This window comes from Giraffa tippelskirchi, chromosome 6 (assembly GCF_054371585.1).
Source record: "Giraffa tippelskirchi isolate mGirTip1 chromosome 6, T2T-mGirTip1v1.2.pri, whole genome shotgun sequence".
NCBI classification, from domain to species: Eukaryota; Metazoa; Chordata; class Mammalia; order Artiodactyla; family Giraffidae; genus Giraffa; species Giraffa tippelskirchi.
This window is the reverse complement of record NC_137280.1, coordinates 120,031,541-120,044,689: the sequence shown is the minus strand read 5'-3', so window position 1 is coordinate 120,044,689 and position 13,149 is coordinate 120,031,541. Positions and strand designations below refer to the sequence as shown.

General features: G+C 40.4%; 1 protein-coding gene across 26 annotated transcripts in view; it reads left to right on the top strand.

Annotated features, from left to right (window-relative positions):
- MACROH2A1 (macroH2A.1 histone) overlaps positions 1 to 13,149 on the top strand; it is an 84,244-nt gene that overhangs the window by 49,715 nt on the left and 21,380 nt on the right. For 15 of the 26 annotated variants that reach the window (XR_014057274.1, XR_014057272.1, XR_014057270.1 and 12 more), the window contains exon 5: positions 8,622 to 8,729. The exons of 1 other annotated variant lie outside the window; for it this stretch is intronic. Coding sequence is in view for 20 of the 25 variants with exons in the window: in XM_081502960.1 (XP_081359086.1) it covers positions 8,622 to 8,729 (108 nt within the window). In the remaining 5 variants the exon portion in view is untranslated. Of the gene's footprint in view, positions 1 to 8,618; positions 8,730 to 13,149 lie in introns of all 26 variants that reach the window. 10 more of the 26 variants (XR_014057271.1, XM_081502957.1, XM_081502952.1 and 7 more) reach the window with 1 other exon arrangement.

Here is a 13,149-nt window from a genome sequence, read left to right as displayed (position 1 = left end):
TGAAAATACCTTTTTATTTTTTGGTAGGTTCTAGTATTTTTTGTCACTGGTTGCTCAACAGTTAGTTTTGATTTTGATGTTTTCATGAGAGGAGGTGAGCTCAGGCCCTTCTATTCTGCCATCTTGCAGAGATCTCACTCCATTGGAATTTTGATAGGGATTGTAATAGATCTGTCAATTGCTTTGGGTAGTATGAACATTTTAATGGTATTAATTTTTCCAATCCTTAAGCATAGAATATCTTTCCATTTATTTGTGTGTTTAATTTCTTTCATCAATGTCTTAACGGTTTTCACTGTGCAGGACTTTCACTTCCTTGTTTAAGTATAATCCTTGGTATTTTATTCCTTTTAATGTGGTCGTAAATTGTTTTCTTAATTTCTCTTCATGATAGCTCATTATCAGTGTATGTTTTGAAACACCACAGAAAACTGTGTATTGATTTTTTTACCTGCAACTTTACTGAATTCATTTATTCTAACTTTTTTTTTGGTGGAGACTTTAGAGTTTTTTTGTATATAACATCATGTCATGTTCAAATAGTGACAATTTTACTTCTTTCTTTCTGAGTTGAATACCTTTTCTTTTTCTTGCCTGATTGCTGTGGCTAGAACTTTCAATACTACATTGAGTAAAAGTGTCAAGAGTGTGCATCCTTGTCTTGTTCCTAATCTTAGAGGAAAAGCTGTCAGCTTTTCACCATTGCATCTGATGTTAGCTATGGGCTTGGCATATATGGCCTTTATTATGTTGGGGTATGCTTCTTCTGTACTTACTTTGCTGAGGGTTTTTCATCACAAATAGATGAAGTTTTTCGATTGCTTTTTCTCTATCTATTGATATGATCATGAGTTTTATCCTTCATTTGTTGATATGGTGTATCACACTGATGGATTTGCAGACGTTGGACCATCTTTTCATCCCTGAAGTAAGTTCCACTTGATCATGGTGTATTATCTTTTTAATGTATTGTTGAATTCAATTTGCTAATATTTTGGTGAGCATTTCTGATCTGTGTACATTAGGAGTATTGGCCTTTAATTTTCTTTTGGTGTCCTTGTCTGTTTTGGTAGGATAATGCTGGCCTTGTAAAATAAGTTTGGGAGTGTTTCCAACTCTTCTGTATTTTTTAAGAGTTTGAGAAAGATTGGTATTAATCTTTCTTTAAATCTTTGGTAGAATTCACCAGTGAAGCTGTCTGATCCTGGACTTTTGTTTATTGGGAGGTTTTTAATTACTAATTTGACCTCTTTAGTAGTAATTGATCTGTTCAGACTATCTGTTTCTTCACAATACACTCTTGGTAGGTTGTGTGTTTCTAGGAATTTATCCATTTCTCGGTTTTGTTTTTTGGTGTTTTTTTGTTCTTTTTTTAAATTTCTCTTGGTTTTCTTCCTATTGGTTGTTCAGTAACATGTTGCTTAACCTTCACATATTTGTGATTTTTTTCAGTTTCCTTCCTACAATTGATTTCTGGTTTTATACCACTGTGGTAAAAAAAAGATACTTTATGATTTCTTACATTTATTAACACTTGTTTTGTGGCCACTCATGTGGTCTATCCTGGAGAATGTTATATGTGTACTTGAGAAGGACTGTGTATTCTGTTGCTTTGGGTGGAATATTCTCTATGTATCTTTTAAATCCATCTGGTTTAATATGTTTTTTAAGGCCTGTGTTTTCTTACTGATTTTCTGTAAGGAAGATCTGTCCATTGATGAAAGTGGGTGTAAAGTCTCCTATTGTAATTGTGTTGCTGTCTATTTCTTCTTTTAGGTCTGTTACTATTTGTTGTATATACTTAATTTGCTCCTATGTTTGGTGCATAAATATTTACAAATATTGTATCTTCTTGTTGGATTGACTTGTTTATCATTATGCAGTGTCCTTCATTGTCATTGCAGTCATTTTTTCCTGCTTTTTAAAAAATTTATTTAACCGGAGGCTAATTACTTTACAATATTGTGGTGGTTTTTGCCATACATCAACATGAATCAGCCATGGGTGTATATGTGTCCCACCATCCTGAACCCCCTTCCACCTCCCTCTCTACCTTATCCCTCTGGGTTGTCCCAGAGCACCAGCTTTGGGTGCCCTGCTTCATGCATCGAATTTGCACTGGTCATCTTTACATATGGTAATATACATGTTTCAGTGCTAGTCTCTCATATCGTCCCACCCTTGCCTTCTCCCACATAGTCCAAAAGTCTGTTCTTCACATCTGTGTCTCTTTTGCTATCTTGCATATAGGGTCGTCGTTACCATCTTTCTAAATTCCACATACATGTGTTAATGTACTGTATTGGTGTTTCTCTTTCTGACTTACTTCACTCTGTATAATAAGCTCCAGTTTCATCCACCTCATTATAACTGACTAAAATGCATTCTTTTTTATAGCTGAGTAATATTCCATTGTGTATATGTACCACTACTTCCTTATCCATTTGTCTGCCGATGGGCATCTAGGTTGCTTCCATGTCCTAGCTATTGTAAACATGCTGCAATGAACATTGGAGTACATGTGTCTCTTTCAATTCTGGTTTCCTCAGTGCGTATGCCCAGCAGTGGGATTGCTGGGTCATATGGCAGTTCTATTTCCAGTTTTTTAAGAAATCGCCACACTGTTCTCCATAGTGCCTGTACTAGTTTGCATTCCCACCAACGGTGTAAGAGGGTTCCCTTTTCTCCACCCCCTCTCCAGCATTTATTGTTTGTAGACTTTTTGATGGCAGCTATTCTGACCGCCATGAAATGGTACCTCATTGTGATTTTGAGTTGCATTTCTTTGATAATGAGTGATGTTGAGCATCTTTTCATGTGTTTGTTAGCCATCTGTATGTCTTCTTTGGAGAAATGTCTGTTTAGTTTTTTGGCCCATTTTTGATTGGGTTGTTTATTTTTCTGGTATTGAGCTGCATGAATTGCTTGTATATTTTGGAGATTAAGTCTTTGTCAGTTGTTTCATTTGCTATTATTTTCTCCCATTCTGAAGGCTGCCTTTTCACCTTGCTTATAGTTTCCTTTGTTGTACAAAAGCTTTTAAGTTTAATTAGGTCCCATTTATTTTTGTTTTTATCTCCATTACTCTGGGAGGTGGATCATAGAGGATCTTACTGTGATTTATGTCAGACAGTGTTCTGCCTATGTTTTCCTCTAAGAGTCTTATAGTTTCTGATCTTACATTTAGATCTTTTAATCCATTTTGAGTTTATTTTTGTGTTGGTGTTAGAAAGTGTTCTCGTTTCATTCTTTTACTGGTGGTTGACCAGTTTTCTGAGTACCACTTGATAAAGAGATTGTCTTTTCTCCATTGTTTATTTTTGCCTCCTTTGTCAAAGATAAGGTGTCCATAGGTACGTGGATTTATTTCTGGGCTTTCTGTTTTGCTCCATTGATCTATATTTCTGTCTTTGTGCCAGTACCATACTGTCTTGATAACTGTAGCTTTGTAGTATAGTCTGAAGTCAGGCAGGTTGATTCCTCCAGTTCCATTCTTCTTTCTCAAGTTTGCTTGGCTATTCGAGGTTTTTTGTGTTTCCATACAAATTTTGAAATTGTTTGTTCTAGTTCTGTGAAAAATACCATTAGTAGCTTGATAGGGATTGTGTTGAATCTGTAGGTTGCTTTGGATAGTATACTCATTTTCACTATATGGATTCTTCCAATCCACGAAAATGGTATATTTCCCCATCTATTTGTGTCATCTTTGATTTATTTCATCAGTGTTTTATAGTTTTCAATATATAGGTCTTTTGTTTCTTTGGGTAAATTTATTCCTAAGTGTTTTAATCTTTTCATTGCAGTGGTGAATGGGATTGTTTCTTTTCTGTAAGGAAGATCTGTCCATTGATGAAAGTGGGGTATAAAGTCTCCTATTATAATTGTGTTGCTGTCTATTTCTTCCTTTAGGTCTGTTAATATTTGTTTTATAAACTTATTTGCTCCTATGTTGGGTGCATAAATATTTACAAATATTATATTCTCTTGTTGGATTGACTTGTTTATCATTATGCAATGTCATTCATTGTTGTTGTTTTAAAGTCTGTTTTGTCTGATAGAAGTATAGCTACCTCAGCTTTCTGTTGGTTTTTATTTGCATGGAAAATGTTTTTCCATCCCTTTACTTTCAGTCCGTGTATATTCCTACATCTGAATGGGTCTCTTGTAGGCAGCACATCGATGTGTGTTATGTATTCATCCACTCAGCCACTCATTGTCTTTTGATTGCAGAATTGAGTACATTAACATTTAAAGTAACTATTGATAGGTATGTACTTATTCCCATTTTAATTGTTTTTGTCTGTTTTGTAGTCTCTCTGTTCCTTTATTTTCATGCTTTCTTCCTTTGTGATTTGATGATTTTCTTTAGTAGTATGTTTACGTTTCTTTTTTTTTGCGTATCTACTATAGGCTTTTTCTTTACCTTGAGGCTTATGTATAATAACATAACAGTCTATTTAAAATTGATAACAAGTTTGATCCCATTCAGAAGCTCTACATTTTTACTCTTCCCTCCATTTTACATTTCTTTGCTTGTGTGTGCTTGCATGCGTGTTAAGTTGCTTCAGTCATGTCCAACTCTTTGAGACCCTGTGGACTCCTCTGTCCGTGCCAGGTTCCTCTGTCCATGGGATTCTTCAGGAAAGAATACTGGAGTGGGTTGCCATGCCTTCTTCCAGGGGATCTTCCCAACCCAGGGATCGAACCCACATCTCTTGTGTCTCCTGCATTGGCAGGCAGGTTCTTTACCACTAGCACCATCTGGAGAGCCTCTTCCTGTGTATGTCCTTAACTAATTACTGTAGTTAGTTATTTTTAGTACTTTTATCTTTTAACTTTTATGCTAGTTTTATAAGTTATTAATCTACCACTTTTGCTATGTATTTGTAAATCTTTACCAGTGACACATACTTTCATAGATTTTCCTGTTGGTAAATTAGTGCCCTTTCCATTGAGCTTAAAGAAGTCTTTATTATTTCTTGTAAGGTGAGTTTAGTGGTGATGAACTCCTTTAGCTTTTGCTTGTCTGGAGAACTGTTATCTGTATTCTTCACTTCTCAAGGAGAGCTTTGCTGGGTAGAGTATTCTTGGTGGGAAGTTTTTTTTTTTTTTTTTTAACTTTTAGCACTTAGACAAATCAAGACATTTCCTTCTGGCATGCAAAGTTTTTACAGAAAAATCTGCTGGTAATTGTATGGGGTTTTTTGGGTAACAAGTTGTTTTTTCTCGCTGTTTTAAAGATTCTCTCCTTCTCTTTAACTTTTGCCACTTTAACTATAATGTGTCTTGGCTTGGATTTCTTTGCATTCATCTTGTCTGGAACTCTTTCAGGTTCCCAGCAGGATTTTCTTTTTAATGGCTGAATAATATTCCATTGTATGTATGTGTTTGTGCATGTATGTGTATCACATTTTCCTTATCCATTTATTTGTTGATGGGCACTTATGTTGTTCCCATGTCTTGGCTATTGTAAATAATGCTCCAGTGAACATGGGGTGCAGATATCTCCTCATTTAATGTTTTCATTTCCTTTGAATACATTCCCAGAAGTAGAATTGCTATAGCACATGGTAGTTCTATTATTTCTTGAAGAAACTTTAATAATTTTTTTTTCCATAGTGGCTGGACCAATTTACAGTATAGTGCAGCAGCTTTAGTGCAGATGACCGTATGCAAATGAATGCTTGCTGAAAATTACCAGTTCTAATTATCACAGGCTAAGCTTTGTAACCTGGCTGCATAGGCAGCTGCTGGCTTGTATGAGGGGCACAGGGAGCCTTTCAGGCCCCTCCTCCCAGTAAAACGAGCTCCAATTCCCAGATGCCTGAAATTCTATCATTTAGGGCTTTCTGACCTCTTAAAATTCATGTGTCCTTGGACAGAAGCAGTAAATCTTTGTCTACTTATCAACTGCACTCCATTCCCAAGCCTTTACTGAATATCTCCTGTATGAATGGTGTTCACTGGGTAGAGCATTGGCTTGAACAGTTTTTTGCTTGCATACTTCCTAAAGCAGTTTTGAAAATCTTCATATCTCATACATCTAAAATTTGACAACTAAACTTCTCATACTAATAAATTTAAATATCTATAAAGGGCATAATTTTGATACATAATAAATATTGAAATTTAAAAGAAAGCTCTTTCATCACTCATTTAAATGTATCCAAGTAAATCTAATTACTGTGGTGGTTTGATATACCATAAAATACACAAGCAGGCTCTTAACAGTTGGAAAAATCTACATCATTTTTCTCCTTTGAGCCCTTGTTTCCCTTCCCTTTCCCCAGAAAATTTTATCCTAGCATAACACATTTTTCTTTGCTTGTACTGTGTTAGTGATTTGCACAACAGAAATAATGAACATAAATTTAAATTCATTTTGAAAAAATTTCCTGTGATCATAAAAGCACTAAATGTTATGGTTTACACAGGATTGGATAGTTATCATCTTTATTAATAATACACAGTTGATCAAGCTGATAAATACTTGACACATTTTAATTTTAACTGTTGAGAAAGTAAAAGTTTTTTGGAGCTGTATCATGTCATAGGATTCAAGGAGATAGTTTTTTCAATTAACTCAAGTACCCTAAAATGAACGTTGCTTATTGTAAAAATTAATCATCATCCTATATTTTTATACTTATAGGTACAAGTGCCTGGAAAGTCTTGCTCACAAAAATAATTAAATGGGAATGGAAAGGATTTTGTTATAGCAACATCACTCAATCCTCTGAACTCTGAGTTACATGCCAACAATCACATAGTAATCTGTCATCAATTTGTTTTAATAAATGTTTTATTTTAGAATTGTTTTAGATTTATAGAAGTTACAAAGCGTGTATAGAGAATTTCTGAATATCCCTCACCTAGTTTCGCTGTTGTTAACATCTTCCATAACCCTGGTACATTCATCACAACTAACAAACCTGCACTGGTACACTACTATTAACTAAACTCCATCAATCCTTTCTTTAATGATGAATCAGCTGCTAACTCAGTTTGGTATTTCTTCAGTTTTGTTGAAAGCACAGAATTAGAAACATCTGACTTGTGAAAGGATTTGTCATCCAGCCTATGCCTTTCTTGTTTCCTGGAAAGTATATCAAAAAAGGCTTTACTAAGACTTACCATGTAATTGTTGATTATACCTGTTTCTCTTTTACTTGTCAAATTTGATACACTCAAATTGTTAGGAGAACCAAAATAGTGGTAATTTTAATGGATCTTTGCTAATACCATGTTTCTTAATAAAATGCTTTCTATCTTATCATTTATATAAACACCTTGGAGCATCAAGTTTAGCTCATTTAATCTATAGAAAATGTTCCAGGTTAGCCATGTAACCTAAATGCCAAACCAGTCCTTATTTTTAAAGCACTTAGTAAAACTAGACCTTACTTTTCAATGTCAGTAAAAATGTTAATATGCTAATGAATTTGAGTATTAAAAGGGCAAATGGATAGGGCATGGGCCTTGCCCTGAATTTACTGTCCAGATCCTTCCTTCAGGAAGGCATAGCCACTTGTATTTCTCACCCCCTACTTTCTTGATTTGCTCCCATTAGACCATCCTTCAGGAGTGATGTCCTTTTTGATAATAAATGGGGGAAGAAAAAAAGTGAAGTACCTAAACAAAAATTGCCATTGCGCTCACCTTCCTTACTCGACAATATATATGAATATAAAATAAATCCCCAAATTAGCCAAAATAGCCATTTCTAATACACACCTCATCCTTAACAGAAATGAAAGACTGAGAAAGGCATGTATCCCTACTAGAAGGGTGGTGCACCATGCAATATCCACCCTTGGGAACCGAGAAATGGTTGTGAGGGGAGGTCCAGCATGAAGCCTTGATTGCTGGCGTAGATCACTCTTGGGACTGATCCATTTCAGGAAGAAGTAAATACTTTAGGAAGCTGAGAATCTGGAGAGTAATTAAACCTCTCTACACGACATACCCTTGCAAGGCTCTTGGAAACCCCAGGGTGTACATCCTTCAATGTGTACATCCAGAAAGAGGCCCAAGAGCCTGCCAAGATTCATACCCACTGCTGGGGGTTGGGACATTTCAAGGGGGCAGAGCAGCTCACCAATAATCCCTGTATGGAGGCTTCTCCAAGGCGGGTCTTAGTGAAAGAAGTGGGAGAATCTTACCTCCTGAGCTGGGGAGGCTTGGAGGGTGATGGTCCTTGGTCTGCTTTTTTGGCTCTTTTGAGAACTAAGTACCCAGAGCAGTTTGTTTTTTCCTCTCAGATATAAATACTGTACAGGCATCTAGAAAGTGAAGACCATGAATTAAGAGACATTTACTTGGTCTACAGTTATACGAGTGGTTCTGTTGTAAGTTATCACTGTGAAATTTTGCCTTTAAGTAGCTTTTTTTTTTTTTAAGATTCTAAAGTGATGAAAATACAATTTAGCACTCTATATGGAATTCTTGGACTTGAAAATAAGCCTGCAGCCCCCAAATGCTGAGAACTGATAGTGGTTTAGTTTCCTATTTTCTCTTGAGTATTCTGGGCAAGGCTTTCTTTTAGCCTGTTAGAAAAGCCCAGATTCACGTGATGTCTACCTGTGTGGGCCTTGTACTGACTCTTCTATTTGTGTAAGAAGAAGCAGGGAGAAGTCAGCAAGGCTGCCAGCGCTGATAGCACGACTGAGGGCACACCCGCCGACGGCTTCACTGTGCTCTCCACCAAGAGCCTCTTCCTCGGCCAGAAGGTAGGCCAACGCTCGCCCCAGTCTGCTCGCGGGCCCTGGGACGGATGGGTGCCTCTACCAGCAGAAAGGCTGCCTGGGGGCCACTCCTGGCCTCGTGGGCTGGCGGAGAGAGTAGGGGTGGGCAGCTTTAGGAAAGAACTCGGGGAAGGCTGGGCCAGGTGCTGAGGGGAGATTGGCAGGTGGGGAGAGGAGATATGGTGGTAAAGAAGAGGGACAGGAGCTCCTGTGGGGTTGGAGACACCCTGGGCCCGGTCTGTGAAGGGAGCTGCATACATGGCATAACCTGGTCATCCTATAGTCCTGGCCAGAAAGTCAAATCCAGGGCTTGGGAAAGAGAAAGATCTAGCTGGCAGCCCAGGCATTCTGTGGACACTGGAGGCGGAGCCTTGATCCAGGGGCCGGGATTGTTGCTAGACACCCTGTGCCACCTGAGGAGTCCTCAAGCCAGTTGTTTGTTTGTTTTAACTGTGGGCAGTATGTTTTCAGCTGCCCCAGTGGTGCAAATTTGCCAGGACACTATATGGTTTTGTAACAGATGATTCACTTTTGTTGAAAATAAAAATGATGCAAAGGCTTTTAAGACCTCAGAAGGAGGGTTAATGTATTTCTCTGTTAACACCAAAAAAGAGGGTGGAAAGACAGTGGGAATTAGTTGGCTGATTTTTTTTATCCTACATTAAAAATTATTAAAGGCATGGATTTGAACTTCCACATAAATTGCATTTAGTTTGAATGTGGTGAACAACTTGGTCCTAAAGCTGCATCATTTTTAAAATCTCACCGTCAGTTTTCTTTTGCATCTCAGTGACACAGTCCTCCTGCTCACTTCATTGCAAGCCTCCTCCTCCCCCTCCCGCTTCCTGTCACTAATTGCACTCAGGCTCTCATGATGCAATTCCTGTGGTGGACTCTGTGTTCCAGCAAATAACCATTACAGTGTACATTTTATAACCATTGTCTGTATTTTGTATGCATTTTTCAAAGGGAAAATATAAGCAGCACTAGTTGTCATCTTAAGGTCTGGGGCTTTGAAAGTTTTGGGGTAAAATATTTTTTATTGACAAAATTTCAGCACAGCAGTGAAGGCAACCACCTGGGTTTACTTTCACCCTTTAACCTGTCCTTTGGGTAATATATTGAAAGTTAATGTGACCTGTCACCCAAATTGCTTTCATTTGAACTGAAGTGTGAAAAAGCTCTGCGATTTAAGGACTAGCTCCAATGTGCTTTAGATCCCAAATGCTGACTATTAGCCGGGACTTGGAAGCCTGTTAAACAGGTAGAACAGTTCAGCCCAGGGGCCACCGTCTCCCTCCCTCCTTCCCCTGCCCCACCCTTGGGTGCCCTGACCCTGGCCTCTCCCTTCCCTGTGTTGTTCTTGCTCTGTCCTGCTGTTTACTGCAAAACCAGCCTCAGATCAGAACTCCTCACACCCCCTTACAGGATCCCTACAGTGGCAGTACTCGGCCATACGGCGCCCATGTACACATAGAGATACTCTTCTTGGCTGTGGGATCAGGGCCTCATGTGCTGCATATGAGGCCTGGGAGGGAGCCAGCAAAGGCTGCAGATTCATGGCTAGCACTGCTGCGACCAAGCAGCGCCACCTACTCCGTGATAGGTACGGTCTGGCCTCTGACCTCAGGGTCAGCACCACAGGTAGGAAAGTACTGGAAAGTACAAATCCAGTGAACACTGACTAGACCCGACTTAGGGTGGAAGGGGAAGTCCAAAATGCTGTAGAGAGGCACTGATACTCTAGAGTAATTTACAGGTGTGTAATCTAATACTATATAGGAGATACAGGAAAATGGAAGCAGTGGGCTTGACAGTGAAGCTAACGTGGCTGTTTGATATCTTGGCTTTTGGAGGGAGAGCCTGAAAGGATGGGCTGAGCTGGAGTCCAGTGTAACATGGTCAGCTGTGAGAGAAGGGGCTGAGTGCAGAGGCAAAAGAAACACCCACCTTCTTTCCCATCCAGCTTCATGACCCCAGATACACACATCCAGGATGAGCTACCCTAGACCCAGTCCTGTAGGCACCCTTTAGCAGAGTACACTGTGTTTCCCCAAAAGTGCTTTCACAGAATAAATCAACATCTCAAGTCAGCCGGGGCACCCTCTTCGAAAATAGTGTCCTTGGAACCCCGTGCCCCTGCAGCATGAGAAAGGGAGTCAGTGTTCATAGTTAGCAGCATTACTTTGAGGCAATACTTTCTGGCCCTCTGTTAGTTTTTACTGTCGAGTGAAAGTCATGGCATTTAGTGCAAAAGGGGCCTGAGTTGTCAGACTGACACACAGGAATTTTCACCCAAAGCACATTTTAAAATGTCATTAGTACAGGCATTAATTTTGACTTGGATTTTTGGAAATGTTTCAGAAAGAGTACTTCACAGTGATGGCTGTATGGTACCCTATGTTCTACGAGTCGTGTTTTCCACCTGTGACAATGACACCAATGCTAGAGTAGTGCAGGCAAGCTGAAGTCAGGAAGGTGATACTGTGCTCACTACAGTCCTGAAAGGCATGGTTGCTAAGCTACTCGCAGGAGAAGCTGGCCCAGGGCTTAGGAGCCTGTGATCTAATTGATGATGATGATGATGTATTTCACATACAGCTGTCTCAGGAGTAATCACTCTCATTATTCTTTGGTTTTACCCAGTGTTCACACACATTGTTGAATTGTTTTCAAAAGGGAAACGGTGCCGCGAATCCAGGTTGACTAGATGTGTTTGCTTTGTGATTCAGTGGAGATTCTCAGCGTCTTTTCAGAGATTTAAAAAGCTTTATGTTCAAAAGCAGTACTTTCAAGGTGTATTATAAATCTTTGTCAGTGGTAGTAAGTGATGTAGAAGTCCCTGGAAGAGTCAGTGTTACTAGAAGCGGCTGGGAAGGCAGTGTCAGGAGGGCATGCGTGTGTGCCTTCCTGGCCCCCCACCACACACTATCAGGATTGCAGCCAGACAGACCCCTGTAGGCTGCTCAAGGCAGGGGTAGGTACTAGGGGTTTTCTTCCTCAGATCCAGACACCCTAGTCCTGGGGGCTAGGGAATAGTGAAGAGACAGAGGGCTCTTGAAGCAGTAACATGGAGGAAAGGCCCACCACCCCCTTCACCCTACGGCAGACAATTGGCTTCAGAGACAGTTTAGGACACGGGCGATCCCATGCTTTTCCTCCAGCAGTGTCCTGAGTCCTTAGCCTTAGGTGGCACATTCTAGTCTGAAATGCACCAGATGCCACCACCAGGCCTGAGCCTCTGGGGGATTCAGGCCGGGCATGTTTGCGGGCTGGGCAGCATAGACAGAGGAGGAAGCCCCTTCACCTGAGAGGCCGGGGCGGGAGTGGGTCCCGAAGCAGGCCACAGGGACACGTTGTGCTCCGTGAGGAGGCGGAGACAGTTCTGTGGAGGACCTGGCCTCTCCATCCTCCTTAGTTGAAGTGGACCCTGGGGACAGGAGAAGAGTTCCATTTTATGTGGTAGATACAGGGAAAGAAGTCTTCTTCCTTGTCCATTGTGAGGGAATGAGAGAGACAAAGCTTGGACTATGACAGTCTGTACTCAGTGAGTCACTCAGATAATCTTTAATACTGACTTTTATTCCCTAAAATTGAATTTCCAATCACATATGTTAAAAAAAAAAAAAGATTGTACTGCTTTAGCCAAGGAGGTCATGTCAGGATAGCCCAGATGTCCTTCCAGTAACCCCAAGCCACCAGCTCCTTCCTTACCACAGGCAGGCTGCCTCCCAGCCAGCTCCAGGATAGCCAGGTTAGCTTGAGCCACCCCAGGTCCCAGCCAGGAGAAGGGCAGTTCCTGAGCTCTGACCTGTCCATATCCCTGCTTTCAGGGAAGCAGTTTGTTCATCTCATTGCAGAGTTGTGTCTGGATGTTTGACGTTCAATCCCAGCTCTGTTTGCGGGCCCACAGAAACCCGAGCACTGTCTTAGGCATTGGATGGCCCTCTCTCTGCCTTCAAGGAGCTTACACCCTCACGAGTTCACATCAGAAGTAGACAACAAGGATTCACTGGGCATAACTCCTCGAGGGAAGATTGGGTACTGTAGACATCAGAGGCTGGCTCCAGCAGAGCCCAGTGACCTGGGCATCATCAGGTCCCCATGGTGGAGGAGATCCTGAAGGACCCTTGGCTCAGTCCCCTTCCCCCAGCCCCACAGCCAGTTGGGACCTCCTTTCTGCTGTATACCTAGCGATGCTCTTTGGTCACTTTCTCCAGTGGCCAGTAGTCTTCACAGATATTTTAAATTCAACATTCTGGGGTTTAAAACTTAGTTTTCCATCTTTCCCAATATTAAGACAAGGAAGTAGTCACCTTACTCACATTCTGAAAGCATTAACAAGCCTCCCCACTCCCAGAAAATCAGACTCAACTTGGGAATGTTCACAGTGCCCCAGACATCT